Raw genomic sequence first — 22646 nt, 5'->3', positions numbered from 1 at the left:
ACCATTTCTCATTGTCGGTCACTTTGACTAAGGTGCTACACCTCTTGACGGAATCGGTCATCCTTTAGAATGGGCAGTTTTTTGCCCATTTCACGGAATAACGGTTCACATTGCCATTCTGATGGATATGGCCGAAAAATCGGCCAATCCGTGGACTGGTTGCCCAATTCGCGAACTGACCAATGACATTAAGCCGTTTTCCGCAATTAGGGCAGCAGGCAAGTGACCGCAGAGAAACTGGAGTTGTGTGAGAGAGTAAACTAAAACGATGGATACCTCGTGAACAGGAATTAGAATGAACCACCTGGCAAATTGAAGGAAATGACGATCGAAGGGAATTGGATTCAGTTGAAAAATCGTTCTGATACTAAGCTGATTGTGACCTAATACACACGATTTAATTGGAACGTCCCGGCAAATAATGAAAATGAAGTCTCGAGAAAATTCAAATACTAAGAAATGATAAAAAATATTGCTCAGAATTTACGTAGAGATCAAAGGGAAACATCATTACACTTATGTATGCATAGTCTTTCTGGTCGGAATGGTATGGGGGGGGGGGGGACTGCTTGGGCAATTACCCATACCCATAACGTTTCGGGCAGCAGAAACAGCTTTTGACATTAGAATCAATCAGAACGACAAAATTGGAAAATTTATAAATAACTTCTGATGGTAGCAAAAATACACAGTCGAACTTTAAAAAGTGAAAAATAAATTGGAATAATTGTATTTAAAATAAGTGTTGATCCTGCTTGAAGGTTGCATTGTTCGATGCTACTACCTAAAAAGGCCATTATCTGATGACCTTCAATAGCCATAAGAATGTCAGAGGTTAGGCACTAGAGATTGGGTATGATTTGGTTTTAACATCAATCAATTGAGCTCGGGGATACACATGTACTGAGACTTAAACGCTCGGCCAGAAAAAAAGACAAACTAAAATCGGACCGCATTTTGCAATGAGGAACTATTGTCTTTCTGGCCCATCCCTAGAAGCACCTATCTGCATAGAGAATGGCACGTATGTTGTTTCTAAAATGAGTGAGGAAGATGAATAGTTCCGTGTTGCAAAATGTAGTCCAACTGTTCTCTGTATTGATGTGGCTAAGATCATTCAACAGAGATAAATCCATGAATTTTCTTGAAACATCCGGGTCAGAGAATTTCCAATCAGCACTGATGTTCGATTTTTTTTATCTCTCTCTCTCCCTCCCTCCCTCTCCCTCTTTCCTTCTCCCCCCCCCCCCCCTTCACGACCCACGGAAGCGTATACAAAAGCGCGAGGCAACTATTCGATCACCCGAGCCTAGCACAGTATCACTCGAAATTGAAGGCGAACTTAACAGCCTCCTATTTATTCCTCGCCGTATTTTTGCCGCTTCTTTATTTCCTCTCTTCTGTCCTGCCTTCTTTATTTTTTGAATTTTCATCTCACTGCTCCCTCTTCCCTTTCCTCGCGAAATCTATAAATGCACTGATCTGCCGGGAATCGTCGTATCCCTGCACCACAGCATTCCAAAATCATCATAATTATGTACTCATAAAAGGATTAAAAGAAGACGGAACTTTACAAATTGGAGAAGAAAGACAGCCCAGTAAAATGAATATAATATGCTCCCTCTATAAATGAAAAATTCATGATATAGTGACGGCCATGTAGCTGTTAGAATTATATTTGCGCAAATTTTTACGCACTTTACACTAAAATATGAATTTTTTTACCGATAGGGCAGTTTTTCTTTTTACGCCTTCTTCAATTCCACTCTTCTATTTGAGGCGCTTGGAGAACAAGGCACATAAGTGCAATTTTTGAAAAAATTGAGATGTAGGTAATGATTCCAAGTAAAACCAGTCTTAACGCATATTCTGTGAAAAACTGGCCCCCACATTCCAATTTTTAAGCATCAAAAAGTCAGTTTCATCTTTTTTCCCGTCATGAAGATCCACGTAATTCCGAAACTTCAAACGTGTATTTTTCGCAAAAACTGTACCTACGTATGCGTCTTGTTTTCTAAACCCCACAATTCTACTCTCCGCGAGGATGACTTGCAAATGTTGTGATAGTCTGAAGAATATATACGTTTCTCGAAATTCATAAGCAATGACAATTCTTATTGCTTTAAAAAGGAAATGGAAGTAAACTAGACGATGAAATTACAGTGTCTCAAATTCAGCATTGAGCCATGTAGCATTGATTCGGTAGAGCACAGGGGAGAATTTCATGAGCAGCAGCCAACCCGTGGCGCACCATGGTCCAACACTCCAGAATAAGAGGAAATAAGTTGGATAAAGACTGAAAGATCAAGAAAATTTCTTAACCGATAGTATTTTCAATCGCTAATTTCGAATTTGATGTTAAATTGCCTACATTTTAACACCCTGACCTGTTAATGGACCACTAGACAAGGTACGAATTTAAGCATTCTGATACATGTTTCTTAACCAAAATTTCACGTAAAGCACGATTTGCGCAACGAAAACTAATGAAACAAAATCCAAACGAAGATATTAACATTTTTATTTCACATTGGTTAAGAGGAATTTGAACTGCCCGCTGACAAGACTTTTTTTTCGACTGACTGACTTGATTTCGACTTTTAAAATTACAGACTGGTAGTGTGAAGCAACTAGTGAACTCTCAATGCCAGAGGAAGTTAGTGTAATAATGAAAGGCGGGTCGTGCGGCATGCGCGCTGCGGATGGCGCGGAATTTTAAAAATCGCGGTAACACAACTAACCGGTTGATTCGTATGCAGTGGCAACAGTCACCAGAACAGAACCTAACCCAGTCTTATCAGTTATCAGTGCTTTTGTGTTTTTTTTTATTTATTTACAATCAGATCTCAACCCTTTGATGCTTTTGCAGTTTGTCTTTACCTCCCTTACATTCTTTTCAAGTTTGTCCTCACGCGTTCTAATTATTATCTCTGTTACAAATTATCGGTTAACTCATATCTATTAAGAAGGCCCTTTTTCTTGTACATACATCATCAGTTCCAAACAAGTCACTAGTCTCAACATTATTATCGTTCAGTGGGTTTGGCTACTTGCATTGTAAGCTGTAAGCATACTCATACTCCTCAACTCATAATGGAATCTTCAAAGTCTTTTATTACTCTGCCGTTCATCTCCATCGGCATCTTCCTAATAAGTAAATCGCAAACGTAAACAGAACCTAAATAAATTATTTTCTCTTTTAAGTAGGTAAGTGTTTTTCAAACCACCCTTTAATTTTGATGCAACATCAGGACAAAAGTTATTTATCAAGTATTATTCTAAAGCAATGTTGATACTCAACTGCGATTCCATAGTTTTTTATTACGTCAGAATGTGCAGTCTTACTTGAGCGGTATGCATGAGAGTGAATTTCATCAGATGTAGTTGTTCGTTAAGTTATGCGACCTCACAACTCTCAAAGAGGCCCAGTAGTTATTTATCACTTCAGAGAATCTGAGAATCAAGCATACTGAGAGAATCAGAAGAGCATTGTCACGAAGGGTATCTTTTATCTTTCTGCTTTAACATCTTAAATTTGTAATTATTCTGGTGAGATTTCAATGCAGCGTAAATTGTGTCAGTGACATCGGGAGCCTGAGGAAGGTTACAGAAATACTTTACAGAGACTTTCTATCTTCTTTACCTCACTGGCCAAAGTTTAAGTGCATTTTCCCTCAAACATGTTCATTTCAGTACTATTTGATCTCTCACGTTTTCATAAAATTATGAATTTGTTTTTAAACATATTTTTCCTCCTTGTCAGTTTTGAATTGTTTCTTACTGACTCTTCATTAACAAACTGTTCTTTCTTCAGAGAGATCTCACATCTGTTGCTACAAGCAGGGGTTACAAACTTTTTAATATTTTGTCAATTTTATTTTTACTTTTTTGTTACCCGGTTGACAAGGGGTTGATACTTACCACCCTGAAATTTCCTAGGCACTTTAATATTTGTACCAACCACCTTTTTTACCAACTTCTTACCTTTGTTTTCATTACATTATTCAGATTGTATGTTATATTTGAAGCACAATCATTGAGCAGCTATGAGTCGCAATCTGGATTCTTTAACATCTCTCACCGAGTTTGACCCGCCAAGCCCTGAGCCTAAGGAACCCTCTGTCTCATCTATGTTCTTCAAATTTTTTAGTTTTTCTAAAGGTAAGTTAGGTTTTAGCTCTGCAATTAAAGTTAATAATAAAATTTAACTGAGTTTTGAGCCGAATTAAGTGGGAAAATTCTATTTCTGGGGAAAAGTCTTTGCGGGCCAAAGTAAAAGTGGCTTCCCTATAAAGAGTAACACATTTCGACGGTGTAAGTCGGCAATCACATAACTCGGTGCAACGTTGCAGACTTCCTGTCATACGTTATTTTTTAAACGGAAAACTACTCAACGGCAATTCTTTAAAACTTCCGTGATTTTTCTTCACCGTGCGAAGAAAATTCTGCATAAACTTCAAGGAATGATGTCAATTTGTTCTCTTTTACAAAAATAACATAGAGGCGGAGATTTTCAGACACCGCAAACGAGTTATGTGATTGCCGACTTACACCGTTGATTTGTTATCGAAAACATGGAGATATGGATTAGTTTATTTGTAAGAAACAATATATCCTACTGTTACTAAGTATGTTTTTCATATCACTGGATTTTCTCTTTACATCATACCCATAGGTGATGGAACTGAAGACACAAAATCTCTACCACCAGCTCAGACTAGCTCAGAGTCCTCCAATAATCCATCAAGAAGTGAATCTTCGGAACAAATATCTGATAAAATTAAGGTAAGAGGTTTGCAAATTTGTATCTATTTCTAAACCTTTGCCCCATACTCATTGTCAGTTTTAACCAAATAGGTACTGCTCAATTTTGTAGCAATATTTTTTTGATCAGGCATTGTTGTAAATTAATAATATCATTATTCAACCCATAATTATTCTTAGTGATAACTTTTTTTTCTTAAAGATCTGAATTATTTTTTGCCAATTATGTCAAGATCGATTTTAAAAATCTTTGAGCTCATCAAATTATTTTGTCTAAAAATGTCATCCAAATTATTAAAACCTTTGGTTATAATACTATGTAGTCTTTTTGAAAAGTTCTCTAGAAGCCACAGTCTATTCAAAATCCGGTAAAAATGAAACAAAACTTAATTGAAAGCAATTCTCAAAAATGACTTTTAAGAAAAATTACTCATCGAATGAAATATTTGCCTCAATCAGCCCTATTTATGTGAAAGTTTAAGATAAGACTACAATTTGCTAAATGAAAGACAAAATTAGTGCACTTCCTACATTTTTTCTGGAAACAGACGGGAACCAATAAAGATGAATGTCATTTTGCCTTTTGAATGCTTTTCCCTCCATGTGAGTTATATTTTCTTTAAGTAATGCAAGTGTCTACATTTTTATACAAATATATCACCTCAGTTACAATCCGAGCCTACCAAAAGGGTATGGTATTTATTCAAGGTCTTTGAAGTCAAGAATGTTATTTTTGGATGAACATTGAGTGTCAAAGGTGAAATCATAAAAAATGTGGATCTTAGTCTACGAATTCGAGATTTTCTTTCATATTTTATTTTGTTAAAAACTGTACAATATTTTATTTCTTTTTGTGTCCAGAGTGATCTTTCAGATACTGTCAGTTTGCCTGACCAACTACAGTCTGGAGCAAATGAGGGAAGAAGTCTTCCCAATGTTTTGAAACGAGTGAGAAATCTTGTAGCCTTACGTAACACTGTAAGTACTTTAAAATAATAACTAATTCTAAACCTAATATCTCAGATATTAATTTTTCATAGCCTGGTATGTTGTTCATCATGAGTTTTAGTACTCTACTTTTCACTTTACTCTACACATTCAACCCTTTCGACAAGTGGTTGCAAAAACGTTACGCTTTAAAGTTTAGAAACAAAATCAGCCTTGTTTGATTAGATTTTTACCAATTGTAAAAAGTTACTGATCCAATGAATCTAGTATCACAGCTCTTAAAGTAATAGAAATGATGCAATAGTTTAATTTTTTTTGTTGATTCTTCTTTTCTGATAAAGAATTCTATGTCCCATCTGTCATTTGGTTTGCTGCCCATGGCAAAGGATCAGGTTTCGATGGCTCATGCGCTCGGACGTAATATATTAAAAAAGGTAGACATTAGCTCAAGCAAAAAATAATTTTTTGACTGGTATTATCTTGTGCCATCTAACTCAAAGTTCCAATCATCAGGTAACAATTCAGGACATTTTCAATCGATCCAAAATAAGAAATTGAAGAAAGGAGGTGCATTTATGTTTATTCAATTTGATAATTCCAAGCTAATTTTAGAGGAAGCTGTTCATCAGAATTGAGAGGATCACATCCTTCTGACTATCTTAATTTTTCATTAGATTTTTTATCAGGAACTTTATTTGCACAAATTTGAGTGACTGTGATTTCCTTTTGCAGGGTTTGCAAGCGTACAAGGACACGGACCTTCAGCAGTATTGGATGCCTGATTCTAAGAGCAAAGAGTGTTATGACTGCAGCTGCAAGTTCACTCTATTGATTCGCCGGCATCATTGTCGAGTGTGTGGCCAGATTTTTTGTTATCGTTGTTGCAATCAAGAAATACCTGGAAAAATCATGAATTGTACCGGTTAGTATGTGGGCTATTACGTGCTGAAGTAACTTCAACTTTTGACTAAAGAACTATTGACTATTCCTCCTCTGCCTTGTTTAAAATTTCCTGATGTATATTCATTGCTTATTAAAAAAAAAAGTCCTTTGCATTGTGAGTTTTTATCAATCATCTGCACTAAGAAAAAATACTTAATTAAGACTTATGTGAATCAAAAACTTCAAACATTTAAATACTTCAAACAAAAATCAAACACTCTTTACACTTAAGATAAGGCTGAAATTAAAAATTTAGGTGACTTAAGTTAAGCCATTATAATCCACTGACCACAATAATAACAATAACATTCAACCAACTTCACTGAAAATTAATAAAGCAGACTGCTCCTGGACTTTCGAACTTTTTGTTAAAGTTTTCATTTTAATATTAATTTTGGATTTATAGGTTTTAAATTTATGCTACTGAAGTTGTGCTTCCTTAGAATAGAATATATTTGTCAAACAACTAAAATAAATGCTGATTTCAAATTTCTTGGTAAAACAGCATGACGGCTTTTTTTGTCCCTAAGTTGTAGAGAAAGGGAGGCATTCAATCTCATACTCATTCCGTCACATTTAGGAAGGACGCAGTACAAACATTTGAGAGTTGCCAAATTTGATCCGGGAAATAAGGAAGTATTATTTATTTTAAGGAGAGTCGTGTAAATTTTCTCTTGTAATTTTCAGATAATTTAGATCTGATGCGAATAAAATTTTCTGAAATATTGGAGGAAGAATATTCCCAGATTTCCCTGAATTCTCATACCTTATCAAAGAAAATTTGGCAAAGTCTGAAAGCTCATATGGCACTCTTCCTAAACACAGCAGTTGATTCCTCACTATTCACCCTTAATCATGAATCTCCCGTTCAGGTATACAAAAAGCCTCCCTTTTTTACTTTTCCAAAACTCATGAAGCTGCTTTTACCGTCTATTTTGCTGTTAAAAAAAAGAAAATAAGCGGTCTAAATTTTTGTTTTGTTTTTTATCTAGGTGATCTAAGGGTATGCACATATTGCTGCAAAGTAGTTTTATCCTATTTGCAATCTGCAGATGTAGACGCAGATCTTTCTGCAGATTTACGCGCACTTCAAGAAGATCTACAGTCAAAATTTGGGAGCAACTCTGAACTGTCATCAAGCTTATTGCCATCAGAAAGCCCAAATAATCCAACCATCAGTCATAAATTGTCCACTGCTAGTTTGGATAGTGAGGATACAGCAAAAAGAAAAACATCTGTTGGATATCAAGAAGAAAGATTTGCTCAAGGGAGGTAATAAGAACTTTAAATGTTTGACTTATTTCTCAAATTTAATATTTCTGTTCTCTGGCAAACCTAGCTTCTCTATTTGTAGCAAATATGCAGATGTTCATGATCAGTTGCTTATGATTCAAATTTTTGCCGAAGAGCTCTTTAATTGAGAATGAGAAAAGGTAAGGGTGCTCTCACAAATTCTTGCTGAGAAGTCATTGATATGTTTTGTCCTAAAATACAGATTAACTGCAATAAACCTGCTTCTGTAGGAACTAACCAAACTCCAAATCAATGCGTTATTTTTCCATTTTAATATTTTGCCTCATTTTTCTCTCCATTGTGTTGCTCATTCTGTAGACTTATGTATGTACATGGCAACATGTAACTCTTTTTTGCCAGCCTTGAAACCTTTAATAGGCATCTGTAAGGGTCTTCTCATTGTTACTCCTTTTTAATAAAACCATATTTGAAGGTTACCCTAAATCAGTAGGACATTCTTGGAAGAGGGAAAGTAGAGCACCAAGCATTCCTTCTTCTTTTGTAAATATTTAGATTTAAGTGGTGCGAAGGAAACACGCAAACTGGTCGATTAATTTTAAAGAACTTTCCAAAAAATAGTTGATGATGAAAGGGAGCAAGAACACTCAAACCAAGCCTGTCCCTGTTAAATTTTTTATCCTATGTGAATTTTTTGAATTTGATGGAAAATTTTCTTTAGACTCCATTGAACGGTTGGTGTGTTACCTCAAATCCCCTAATTTTTACAAAGTAATCAATTTTTATTCAGGTAGGTAGCATTTTTTTTTTTTTTCTTTCTTTTGCTCTAACTAACTTACATGATAAATTTTTCAGATCTGCGTATTTTGGTTTTGCCTCATCTCCGTCTATTGATGACAAATTTTGCCGCAGTCTGCAAAATTCTGCCTCCCTCCAAAGTCTCGTAGATGAAATGAAAGACCCAGCCAATGGTCTCTCATTTCAAACATACAAACACCGCTCTGTCACTTGTTACTCTTGTTTGCTCGGATATCAGTTGGTCGACTGGCTACACGCAAAGGGGAAAGTGACCAGCCGGTAAGTCTCTGAGCATTTGGTAAAAACAAAGCATTCTGATGTATAACACCATGAAAAAGATTAAAAATTCTTCTTAAAAATTTTTTATCCCTTAAGCATGAAGATTACAGACAAGTTCTACTACTGAAAAACTGGACATTAAATATCAGAGTAAAAGATGATTTATTCAAAAATTTTCAAAATTAAGTATCCACCAGCAAAAATTATGACTGTGGATGGACAAAAATCTAAAAAGATGCCATCACCCTCAAAAATTTTTGTATGCTCAATCATCAATTGGAAATAATTAGTTTGATTTTTTGAGCATTTTAGCATTATTTGAAGATTTGTAAACGTTATCTCCTTTGTCCAGTAAAGTTGCAAATTTCAGACAAAGATTTGAAAAACGCAGTTCCTCTTTTAGAGATCTTTAAAATGAGGCAATGAACACTGTATGTTTTTGCTAAAAATTATACAATCAGATAAGTTTTCATATCTAATCTATACCTTTTTATAATTGAATTATCATTTGACATCGTTCCGAATTAGGAAAAAATTCGTTTAGGGAAAAAAATTATAGTTCGCCACTTCCAAATTTAATTAAACCTCAGAATTTTAAAATTTTTGTTTGTTATGGCTGCAAAACGATGTTTGTTTGATGTTTCTTTTTCCTGAAAATAATGCTATTTAATAAATATGATGTCCTGAAAGATATGTATTCCATTCAGGTCGCTAGCTGTGGTTGTATGTCAAGCACTCCTTGAAGCGAACTTGATAGAGTGTGCATCAGCAGAACTTAGTTTCGTTGATGGCCCGGCATTGTATAGATTCTGTTCCTCAAGCAGCGGAGATTCAGACACTCCCACCTGGGAGGACATTACGAATTGTAACTCAACAGGTATGTAGGTTTTGAATTTTTGTCATTTTAAATGGCCTCTATGGAGTGAGGTTTTCTAATTCGGATACCTCAGACCCACTCCTCTAACTTATGATCAAATTTATTTAAATGAAGACCTTAAATTAATAACCGGCTAAGTGCCAAAAAGACAAGTTTCTGTTATTCAACATGTAGTTCCCACAGGTTGCCCAGCACATACCACGTAGCGTTACCTATCGGGGCACTTTACACACTCTATCATGGTCATGGCACTCAGCCCGCTTCATGGGTTGTTGTCCTTGGTACATAGAATGCTACTCGAGGTATAACTCGATTTTTATTTTTTTGGCCTTTAGCCCGTTATTGATTTAAGGTCTTAAAATATTTGAAATTTAGAAAGTGCTCTTAGACCAGAGGAAACCATTTTTGGAAGGATTAATGTTCAAAAAGCACAAAAGCTTGGTCCAAACCGCAAGTCTCTATTCATCGTCAATTTCGGAGGCCACTCAATGTTTTGTAAATTTCAATTTTATCGGACGGCCATTTAGGATAGGTGAAAGATAGAAACCTCTGGTTTTGACAAAAATGTTAGGTTTGTATTAATTTTCCAATGATGTAGGTTGCAGGTATTCTGCAGTAGGGATTTGTGGGGAAAATATAGTGCCCCCCCCCCCATTACATCGCTAGCCCCCCACCCTTCAATTAAATTTTTATTTTCAGTTGAAAAAGACTTATAAAAATTAATATCCCCTCGTCTACCTTGCTCTGTTCTGATTTAGATCAGAATATGAAGAACTTTTTCTTCTCGTATTTCCCCTGATCACTCGATCTGGATAATCCTTAAATGGAGCATACTGTTTCCACAGAATTGTGTTATCTTTTACTCTGCTAGGCTGTGTCTGTGAAATGTGAGAACATCATCAGAATTGTTTTCATATTTGTTGCTTTGGACAGTATTAACAGATAATATATTTTGAATTTTTTTTAAAGGCTGTATTCCACAGCTGAGATGATGTCTGTTTTCATCATTTTCTACAACAACAACAACAACAAAATCTCTAATCTGTAACTAATGAAACGTTGCAAATTTTTTTCAACAACAGAACTGATTATGATTTGGTTTCCAGATTCAAATATTAGGAACTTTAGCAATGATTCAGCTCCTTCAAATCCCGATGGAAGCTTTGATAACCAAAGATTGTACCCAGTAGATACCTCTAGCATGGACTCCAGTACTTCCTGTGCATCAGGTATGAATTATATTATTTCTGAGCCACTTCTGCTTCTTTTCTTCAGAGCAGGGTGTCCTTCAGAAAATGTGGTATTCACATGGCTTTTGCATGGGGGAATTGATCAACATATCCGAAATTATTTTTATCCACGAAAGCCAACTCCATGTTAAAAAGGGAGGAAATATAAACTGACGAAATGAATGGTTCTCTATGAGGAGAGTCTCCTCGACTTCTAGAATCATCTTCATGAAATTGTTTTAAATCAAAGTTGCTCTTTTAACTATCAAATCAAAAATATCCATGATTTTTCTTTACAAAAATAGAATGTAACAAAACTTGGAAAAATTGAGCTATAAGAATTATCTGTTGCTTTGTTGCAGTAATAGAGGGCCGAAGTTGCAGCTGTTCCTCTGTATCTTCATTCATTAACTCACAGATTTTTATTCATCTGATTTAATAGAGTTTCAAAAATGATCCTAAGTTCTAAGGTCCGGTGAGATTTCTGAAAACCCCCATCTATCTCAAATTTCAATTTTACTAGGGGGTACGCCGGTACGCCCCTAGACTGCTTCACAGTCCCACCCTTTGAAGTACTTCGCACCTTAGGTGTCTTGCATTACGCGTTATTCTTATGATTTTATATTATTTTTTAATTTTATATGTATATTATCTAAGAAGAATAGGCGTGCATATTGACTCTAACTTTTTTCACAAGGAACCGTATTGCACTGCACTATAAGAGATGAAATTTAGGTGTAGTATAACTTATCCACGAATAAAAAAGAAATTGAAAAGTAAGAGGATGTTTGGAATCAACATTTTCGCAAGAAACAAAGTAAATAATCCGAATTAACTTTATCTATTGTTTAGGTTCGGAAAAGAAAGAGGTTTTTAATTTATTCAAGAATACAGAATCAAAAGATTTCTTGACCATGGCTTCTTTGAAGAACCTTATAAATGCCTATCAAGAAAGAGAACCTCACATCCGTCCTGTGAACTGGCACATCGTGAACCCTCAAGCTTTACGTTCAGACTTTCAAGAAGCCAAAGTTTTTATAGATCTAAGGTATCTTTTTGCACTTTACTCATATATTATTTGATAAAAATTTTACTTGATACAATCAAAAGATCATTTTCAAATAACCACATTGTAGCCTTCCCTCTATTTTATCTACTCAATCAATAACCGTTGATTTAGTATTTACAGCCAAATAGCATAATATTGATGAATTCTTTTTCTGCTTCAAAGAACAAGGATAAATTGTAAAAGAATGAAAAAGTATAAGGTCATTTCAGAAGTTTTGAATTATTCATGAAGATCTTATGTAACCTAGTAAAAATTATAAACTGTGAAAGCTAGTTAATGGGAGAGTCAATGTTTGTTGACTCTTAATGACAGAATCGGCGAATAAAAGTAGAACTCGAAAAAAAGGGTGTCAATTTAACATCATTGAGGTTGAAAAATTTTACAGCAAGCCTTGCACTGTCAATGGGCCTGTTGCAAACATTTGCTAGAACAAAAATAAGAGTTGTTACTCATAGGAAGTGTCTCAAAAATAAAGATGAGTGGCGCATCAGCAAAGTCTGAAATGCACTTCTTACCTCACAATTTGCATAAGAAATTTGCCTTTTTTCGAGCATCCCGTTTCAAAAACGATACCTCAGCACGGGTGAACATTTTGTTAGAGGAGTCATCCCTTTCAACCCCTGCTCACAAGGACACTACGCAATATTCAACATAGCTGACGCCAATCAGCCAAAACACATGTGACAGGCAGAGGTGGAGAGTGAAATCTCATAAGGCTCGAATAAATTTCACCAAAGTTGAAATTTATTAATTTTTTTTAGAATTATTGATTAAACCTTTGTAGGTCTGAAAGCGTTTCAGATGGTCTCTCTGTTGATGCTGCGGTATTATGGTACTCTACTGAAGGTGCCAGACACGAAGAGGGGGCAAAAAGGGGAGTTTAGAGAGAAAAATCCCAACCTAACCTCTAACCTTAACGAAAACATTTGCAACGCGCGGATGTTTGAAGCAGGAAGCTTAAAAATATGCAAATTTCTTACACAGATTGTGAAGTTAGAAGTGCATTTCAGAGTTTGTCGATGCGCTCATCATGATTTTGGAGACATCTATACTATAAGCTCCAAGACCTCCTAATTTTGCGAAACTGGTAACGCTTAGTTCCAGCGTTCTACCGGGCCGATTTTAATGATTTTTGCGGCTATCGACGGGCAATTGTGTCTAGATAAGCCAACTCTTTTCAGATTTTCAAAATATGGCCCAGGTTTTTTTTATATTACGTGGTAAAGTTGCAAATTCTCCCATTTAAACAATGTAAATTTATACTTTTTGTCATAGTTCGTTTGAGCGTTCTACCGGGCCGATTTCCATGATTTTTGCGTAAATCGACAGGTAATAGGCCCTAGATGAGCCCGCTTTAATCAGATTTTGGAAAAAGGACCCAGGTTTTTTTAAAATCATGTTATAAAAGTGAGAGAGTTTACAGAATGCTCCGGTGCTGCTACCGCTATGCGCGGGAGGATGCGCAGTGGTCAAGGAGGTTGCGCAGTAGCTGTGTAGCCTGCGCATCAGCTCTACACTTATCTCCACAAGATTCGCGCTATAGTCCTCATGTAGAGCGGTGGCCGAGTCGTCTAAGACGTCGAGTGCGTCCACAATGAACTCAATGTGGGATCGATCCTCGACTCATGAAATCTTAATTATTACCTGACTATCATTGTTCATTGTCTTACTGCAATATTTCATCAATCAGTCATTCCAAAACGCGTCCTTTTAATTTTGAAGTAATTTTAAGTAAAGTTTAAAATTAAAGTATACCTCATATCGTAATTTTTTAGGGGAAAAATAAAACTAACACTGATAGGAGGGTAAAAATAGGGCCACGAAGCGGCCCATTGATGGCGCGGAGCGCCTTCAGGGGGTTGGGCCGCGTAGCGGCCAGAGGGCGTAGCCCCCTAGTTATCTATAAGGAACAACTTCTATTTTTTTCCAGCAAAAGTTTGCAACAGGCCCATTTTATATCCTGATAATGCCCAATTAACCTCCTCCGTAATCATTGTTCATTCAATATCAGCAATTGTTATTAAATTATCATCTTTTTTTTCTTTGTACAATTTTCTTGTTGTTTTCCTCCTGCCAGTAAGATATTGGTGTGAATTTTTCAGCAGGTAAAACTGCTGGTTTTTATCCTATAAAATAAACCATAGATTACAGCACTGAAACATTTGAAAAGATTTTCTAGGTTTTCTATTTTGGAAGCTATATCAGCTGAGTGTTATTAATTTTTTCTTCAAATGATATTTGACTGGTTCATCTTTTAATTTGTTTTTAGAAATGCATTCACTCTGCATCGACAGAAGTTTTTGAGCCAGCTTCTTGCGTCTGCGGGGCTACCACTTTCATGGAGTGATGTAGTTATTCCTCTGGTGGATCGAGTTGTAGAGGATGTGAAACCAGATGTCAGTGAGAATCTTGACATCATTGATATCCGACAGTAAGTTTTGTAAAAAATCTAGTGCTGTATTGAATTTCTCTGGATCACTCTATTATTTGAAGCACTTCTGGAAAAAATTTCTTCGCATTAAGATGGATCTTTGCAAGGTAGAAGCATGATTGTCCTTCTGAAAAAGAAATTTAAGATAACATAAGGCGAATTTTATTCAAGTAGGATTACTGAAAAGTATACAACAAAGAGTTCTAAATGATGTCACACAACGCATGAGCACTGAGCAACAGCCGATCTCCTATGGTTGTAGTGTTGACTCTATGATCAGGAGGTCCTGGATTCAGTTACCAGCCAGGTAATCTGACTTTGTTGGTCTCAAACCGTAATTTGCTGAGGCTAGTCATTTATAAGGAACTGAGGAGGGACAAGGCTTTAACTGTAAGCGTGATATTACCTCCTTGAAAGTACTTGAAGTAATTGAAAAAAAGAAAATAGTAATAAAAAAACTTAATTAATTTTAGTTATATGAATAGCAGGTGTACAAAAAAATATAGGATCATAGGGTGTAAGAGCTCAGGTCCATTCAGAAAAGACGGGTATTGTTAGGAAAGCCTTCTCGTGAGAGTATACTTCTTACTTTTTGAAAAGATCATCTTGCTGAATAATGTGTTAATTTTCAGTCAGTCTGTGCTTTTTCCCTTTTTGCAAAGTTCCGTCGCACTGAAAAATGAGTCAATTTCCAATCAGCTACTTTTTATCTTTTACGAAACTTCTGGAAAACTAGGGGAATTCAGGAAATTTATTTCTTGGATCCCCTGTGAGTTAGGAAAGAAACTTTTTTCTGCACCTCTGAGTTCAAGTGAAGAACAGCTAATTTATGACTTACCCTCAGATTAATTTTTCTGTCCACTATCGGCCCATACGTACATACATATGTACGTATGCCCATATGTACAAACATTATATACGAAAGTAATGAGCTAATGACTGAAATTTTTCAACAGGTATATTATATTGGCTCTCTGAGCCATCCATGAATAACACTTTGAAATATCAGAGAAATATACCAGTTTTACCATGAGTGTGACCCAATGTAATGGAAAATTTTACTGAGCAATATGTTGCAAATTACATTGTCCAACTATAATAATTTTCATCAATACTAATGTATTGCCTCTTTTGATATTCTATTTGTTCTGAAATTCTTCTCTTTTTCAGGTATGTCCAAGTCAAAAAAGTGGTTGGTGGCTCTCGTCAAGAAAGTTTTGTTGTCGGTGGAGTTGTTTTCACAAAAAATATTGCGCATCGTGGTATGGCAAATCGATTGATTAATCCTCGTATTTTACTCATCCAGTGCCCAATTGTCTATCAGCGCATTGAAGGAAGGCTTTTGTCTCTAGAACCAGTCATGATGCAGGTACACTCATTGTATTTTCTCAGTTTCTCCCTCTTATAAAGTTTTATTGCAGATAATTATTATTTGATTCCATAATTTATGGCTATTTTCTATTATACAAAAGAAGGGCAAAAAATTCCGGCCATTGATGTGCTTTATTTTAGATACTGAACTTTCTTCGTGCCAATGTAATCATTGATGTCATGTGTTTTTAACAATTAAAATCTTAATATGTATCCCATGTATTGCGTAAGAAGTCCAAGAGCTTGAGTAGTAGTTTAGTAAAATGTATTTTCATAGTAAATTATTATTTATAATTTTCCTATTGTGGCAGTAGGATAGAATGTAACAAGAATACTGTAGGCAATGTCAGATAATCTGCACTTCTCTGATTTATGCCACCCCTAAGTTGCAGTGTGAGTCAAAAGAAGAGATGTGTTTACCACATATTGGATACCTTAGTTTCTTTTGTAGTGGAAAAAACTCAGGGTGTAGGTTATCTGAAGATGCATACTATTTCAATATTGTTCCTTCTTCAATTTTGGTGGTTTGAACCAATTTTACTATTTTTTGTTCTTCGTAATGAAGTTTAATCGCAGCTCCTTAGAAAATGTTCACTCTCTTTGATTCTTGCACTAGATAACCCAAATTGCCGTCATGAGTCCACACCAAATAAATTTAAGCACTTTAAGACTGCGACAGAAGATCCACCATCTTGCTTCCTGTATTTACTTTACATGTAAAAGTGATGTCGGACAATCTTCTTTCCTTCCTACCATTAGGGACATTATCAATAATGGCCTTTAAGTTGTTTTAAATTCTTAGAGCTACTTTTCTCCTGACACTTGTGAATTCATTTTCAGGAGCATGAATATTTACGGCATGTTGTATCCAGGATTGCATCATTGAAACCGGATGTTGTTCTTGTTCATCGAAATGTTTCAAGAATTGCACAGGAGTCACTGTACGATTTGAACATCACTCTCATTCTCAATGTTAAACTTAGTGTTTTGGAGAGGATAGCTCGATGCACCAGAGCAGACATTATCACATCCGTGGATGCTTTCTTTGGCAAACCTCACTTGGGGACGTGCCATTATTTTCATGTTGAAACCTTCATAAATGAAGCAGGTGACTGCAAATTTCTCAACTATTTTTTACTTAAATATCATATTTTTTAAACCCATTTTTTACTTATCTGCCGGTGATTGAACGGCTATAAGGTATAATTTACTAGCCAATCTCATCAAAGTCTTAAGCTTTTTTAAAATTAAATAAACTTGAATGATGAAACAGGACTCATAGACTCTGGGGTATGATGCGATGTTCATGGGCAGAGTAAATAACATGAAACAAAATGCACAATCAAGTCATATCATCTGAACTTCTCATAAAGAGTAGAAACCAACTAACAACTAGAAAAAAAACCAGATGTTTTGGAAATGCATCTGGGATCGATTTTGCTTGTTTTTTTGGTGTATTTTTTCAAGGTGTGTGAGCTTGTGAATAATTTTATTTCTTATCCAACTCACTGAATGACTAAATCGCTTAACTGTGGGCCTAAAGAACCCAGGCAACCATCATCATATATTTTATGTCCTGAGAGGTCTTTCTCCAACCATACACCCTAAGTCCAGCATAAAACCTTAGGTGGAATACTTGAATAATAAGAATTTTAGCCTATTAAGGCTAATGGAGCTGATTTGGGCCTCAGTTCTGGAGCAAAAAAAATTTGAGTATCACCAAAATCCAAAATTAACCGAGCACTTAGTTTCTAATAAAATAGCTCTAAATATTGTTAAGGTTCCTTATGAGCTCTGACTGTAACAGAGGCTATCCATCATGCTTACAGTAATTATTTTTTCTCCTCATTTTTCATGATTTTTTATATTGTTGCAGGCTTATCAAAAACTCTCGTTTTCTTTGAAGGCTGCGCATTTCCTCACAGAGGCTCCACTGTAATTCTTCGCGGCCATTCATCTCAGGAATTATCAAAATTGAAAGTCATCATGAATCAGCTCATATACATGAGTTACAATTGGAGACTTGAAAATTCTTTCTTGATGGATGAATTTGCCCGACCTCCAAACTTCTCTGTCGACAGCTTCCTCAAAGAGTCTCCTCCATCAACAAACCTGCAGAAAAATATCGAAACAAGAGAACCTAAACCAAAGTTCTCAGTCGGCGGAGAAGACACTGAAGACCTTGGCAACCTTAACATGGATGAAGAGGTGAAGCCTAAAAAATCTGAGCTGACTCAGGACGGCGAGTTCACTTCCTTGAGAGCCATCAAAAATCAAAATAATGAGAAGACATCTAAAAACGTCATCAGTGACTACAGTGATCCTCTCCACATTTACCTTAATTCTGAAGATCAGTGTGTTTCAAATATGTATTGCAGTAAGTCAGATCAGGCTTTATCGATAGCAGAAGTTCCTAGAGCAAATTCTTTTCGCAAAATATTGGATGAAACTATTTTGTGTGTCTCCCCCTTTTTGACATTCACAATTCCCTATCTTGAAACTGAAGCTGGGAAGAACTGTGAGCTCCGGAAGTATTTCCCAGCTGAGAGCTACTATTCGCCTCTCCTCAGTAAAGATGAAAGTGCTTACCCAAGTCATAACATTCTTTCAAAGCAGCTAAGTGCATCTACCAAAGGTCCAGAATTAGAAGCCCCTCATCCGTTTACAATTGCTAAAATAACAGCTGGCGTTAAGGAAAATGAGGTACAGAAACTTTTAGCATTATACCGAGCATGTGGGAGTCGTATAAAATCTAAAGCTGGTAACAAAATGGTTTTAACGGAGAAGAGACAAGTTCCAGAAAAGTTGCAGAAACAGTCACTAGAACTAGAGAAGAAAGGGAAATTGGATGCTTTGGATCCTGCTAACCATCAAAGACTCCCAGTTTTATTTTGTAGTTTTTCTCACAAATCAAATAATGCTCCTGCGTTTTGTGTAACCCCTTGGATCGTGAACATAGATTTTTATGGAAGAAATGACATTCCTTTGGGGAGATTTCTGGAACGGTATTGCTTCCGTACAGCGTACAAGTGCCCATCAGACTTGTGTGAAACCTCTATGCTTGATCATGAGCGGCGGTTCGTGCATCAAAATGGCTGTGTCCTTATTTCATTACAGGAAATTTCATCGTCAGAAAAGCCTATTCTTGAGGAGCGCATTCTTCTATGGAGCTGGTGCCCAATCTGTGGTATTGTGACACCCATTGTTCCTATGTCCTCAGATGCTTGGGCACTATCTTTTGGAAAATATCTAGAGTTGAAATTTTATGGGAATATGTACACATGTCGAGCATTTCCGGAGGAACGCTGCAAACACTCTCTCCATCATGATTACTCTCAGTATTTTGCATTTGGGAACCGCGTTGCCTGTTTCAAGTACATGGGCATTATGATTTGGGAAATATCGCTCCCACCTCCTATTTTAACCATCTTGCCCTCTCCTCATCAGCAAGAAGCTGTGCTTGATGAAATGAAAAAGTGGGCATGCATGGGTCATGAAGTATTTAGTAATGTTCTTGAAAAATTGCATGCTATGGGTATTTCAAATGATCCCTCAATACAGACCTTCAAGCAGCAAATGCAAAAAGACCAAGCATACTTCAAGTTACGTGTGGAGGAAATCCAGGTTAAATTGGTTTCGCCAACTTTAGAAAAGTCCAGCGAAAAGAGTCCTACATCAATCCAGACAAGAATTCTAGAACTGCAGGATTCAGTCACTAACTTGAAAAAAATGGTAGTTGAATATGTTGGAAAGTGGAATGCAAGGATTTTGAAAGCAGAAAGCCTGATTAACATGAAGAAGAAAGACGAGAAATCAAAGAAAAACGATAGTAAAAGCATCTCAAACCCAGAATTAGTTTTGGAAAGCACTGGAAAAGCTGATGCTGACTCAGTGACATCGAGTTCAACTGTCGAAGAATCCATAGCAACGGAAGATCATGGACCAAATATCCAGACAGCTTCATGGGAAGTAGGAATGGAAGTTGAAGAAGAGACAAAAAGAAAATCAAGAACATCTATAGAGATGGATGAAGCGCTCAAGGTACCAGCTGAAGTAGAGAAATCTGGAGGTGAACTTTCTCCTAAAACTGATAAGAAACAGGATGATCCAATTCTAGAATTTGAGAATGAGCTATCAGAAATTAGTGATGTTTTTTGTAGTGTGGTTCCTGAAAGTAGTTCTAGTTTATGGTCTCAAGAGAAAAAAGCAGTGAAAAATATTTTACTACAGCTACTGCCAGGAGCTGCACCGGATCTACCAATTCAGTGCCCAACCAGTGCAACAGAGCATTATGCACTAAAATCCATGGTCGGCTCATCAGTGCCTGTCATTGTGTATGAAAGTGAACCCAGCTCAATTATCGCCCATGCTCTCAGTATGCACGATTACCGCATTGCCTTGTCCGAGTTGCAGAATAAAAGCCGGTCAACGGAAACTCAACCATCACCCAACACAAGCTCTAAGAAGAGGCACAGTGGTGCAGAAGAGTCAGGGCAGCAAGGAGATGGCAAAAAGCAGAAAGTTTTCTCATTCCTGCGTACTCAAAACAGTAGCTCTAGTACTGTTTCAGGAAAAAGTAGCTCGGAAAATACAGCTCAGCCTTTCATCTCTGGAAGTGATGAAATAGAGACTGAAGAATCTGTTAAACATGATGTTGATTCCAAGTCAAAAACTAGTAAACAAGATAATGCTTCAAATTTAGAGGTACAATTTAGTGATGCAACAGCCAGTTTTATTGTGAAAATTTATAAAGCAGAAGAATTCCATAACTTACGATCATTGATATTTCCAGCCGGTGAAGAGGCATACATTCGTTCTCTATCGCGCTGTGTTCAGTGGGCTGCCCGCGGTGGCAAATCCGGCTCCAACTTTAGCAAAACCAAGGATGATCGGTTTATTCTTAAAGAAATGTCACGGCAAGAGACCCACTTATTTTTGGAATTTGCACCACATTACTTCAACTATGTTCAGAACTGTCAATTATCAAATCAGCCAACTCTACTAGGAAAAATTGTTGGTGTGTATCGTGTGACTCACAAAAACAATGTAAATAGTAATCAAGTGAAATCTAATCTTTTAGTCATGGAAAATTTGTTTTATGGTCGAACTATAACGCATAAATTTGACCTAAAAGGCTCTGTAAGGAATAGGCTTGTCACACTCTCAAGTGAACAAGATGGAGAAATAGTTTTGCTTGATGAAAATTTCATCAACATGACATGTAACTCACCTCTGTATGTCCATCCTCATGCAAAAGCAATTCTTAACTCTGCAATTAACAGTGATACAAATTTGCTTGCTCAGCGAATGATCATGGATTATTCATTACTGGTTGGTCTAGATGAAAATAAGAAAGAACTAGTCGTGGGCATCATTGACTACATTCGCACATTCACCTGGGATAAGAAAGTGGAGGCAATGGTGAAGAAATCCGGGCTTTTAGGAGGCCAAGGCAAACTTCCAACTATTGTTTCTCCAAACTTATATCGAGAAAGGTTCATAACAGCGATGGATGGTTACTTTTTGCTGGTTCCCAATAGATGGTCCGACCTTGAAGTCCATAACTTATCAAGTTTTGTCTGAATTTACCTCCCTTTCACATTGTTGTGAAAAGGAGAGAATCAATTATCTTGGCAAGTCCTTGAAATTTTAGGTAATACCTGATCCGTACAGAATCAATGGTCAATATTCCTGAGGAGGAGGCTGGAGGCTGTTCTTTTTGCTTTCCTCCTGTGTTCAATAAATCTTTACAATGTAAAATCAATCATTTTCTCCTCCTTTTGATGCAAGCAAAAAAGCAGAACATTTCATCTTTAAGTCGTTGATTGATCATCATTGAAATTGTGATACATGTTACCGTTTTATACTTTCTATTTAAATGGATTTCCCCCTGTTTATAATGTTTTGCTTCATTTCAAAGTATTTATTTTAATTAAATTGTAGGATCTTAGTAATATTCTTCCATTTTAACTAAAGTTTTTTGTTGCAGCTATAGTAGGTAAGCATTTTATGAAATTTTGTGATATACTATCATTTGTTAGAAGTTGATTATGAACTTCAAACTTATTGATGATTTTTGTTATTCCTTCTTGAAAAAAATTTGTATTTTTGAAACAATTTTATTAGCTCTTTATTAATTAAATTTCATTAATTGAACTGTTATTGTTAGCAATTCCTTTATCAGAGCATATCATTCGGTATACCTTCAGCAAAAATGAATCCTCCTGAGGACCTTCTCTCACCTGACATTCTTTAAGACTAATTAAATCATTTTATTTAAATGTTGTGGTCTCAGGAAGTTACATGTATCGACGGCATAAGTCCGCAGTCACTTATCTCGTTTGCGGTGTCTGAAAATCTCCACCTCTATGTTATTTTTTTAGAGGAGAACAAATTGGCATCACTCCTCAAAGTTTTTGCAGAATTTTCTTCGCACAGAGAAGAAAAATCACGGCAGTTTTAATGAATTGCTATTGAGTAGTTTTCTGTTTAAAAAATAAAGTATGACAGGAAGTCTGCGACGTTGCAAACCGAATTATGTGATTGCCGATTTACACTGTCGATGTGTTCCAGATGTTGCAAAGTTTTTTATCAGCTCTTAAGGGTAGGCTTACAGGATGAATTTAACTCGACTTTATGGAGAAAAGCTATGCTAATTTCTCTTTCCATGGGAAGGCACGGTGAGGG

The 22646-nt window shown here is 36.2% G+C and overlaps 1 protein-coding gene across 1 annotated transcript; it reads left to right on the top strand.

Annotated features, from left to right (window-relative positions):
* Positions 1–2787: 2787 nt before the first annotated feature.
* Positions 2788–22121, top strand: fab1 (1-phosphatidylinositol 3-phosphate 5-kinase fab1). The gene is made up of 14 exons (XM_019048485.2): positions 2788–3207; positions 4009–4161; positions 4676–4785; positions 5626–5742; positions 6445–6634; positions 7647–7926; positions 8761–8982; positions 9690–9859; positions 10966–11088; positions 11941–12136; positions 14427–14588; positions 15759–15957; positions 16800–17067; positions 17836–22121. Exons 2-14 carry the CDS (start codon positions 4047–4049, stop codon positions 21540–21542), a joined length of 5859 nt encoding a protein of 1952 aa, XP_018904030.2. The 5' UTR covers positions 2788–3207; positions 4009–4046; the 3' UTR covers positions 21543–22121.
* Positions 22122–22646: the final 525 nt, after the last annotated feature.

This window comes from Bemisia tabaci, chromosome 4 (genome assembly GCF_918797505.1).
Source record: "Bemisia tabaci chromosome 4, PGI_BMITA_v3".
In the NCBI taxonomy this organism is placed as follows: domain Eukaryota; kingdom Metazoa; phylum Arthropoda; class Insecta; order Hemiptera; family Aleyrodidae; genus Bemisia; species Bemisia tabaci.
This window is presented reverse-complemented; position numbering and strand designations above follow the sequence as displayed.

Coding starts and splice junctions, on each gene's coding strand:
- fab1 (XM_019048485.2), top strand. CDS start 4,047: ATGAGTCGCAATCTGGATTCTTTAACATCTCTCACCGAGTTTGACCCG. Junction 4,786..5,625: donor AAATATCTGATAAAATTAAG/GTAAGAGGTTTG, acceptor TTTTGTGTCCAG/AGTGATCTTTCAGATACTGT. Junction 8,983..9,689: donor AAGGGGAAAGTGACCAGCCG/GTAAGTCTCTGA, acceptor TATTCCATTCAG/GTCGCTAGCTGTGGTTGTAT.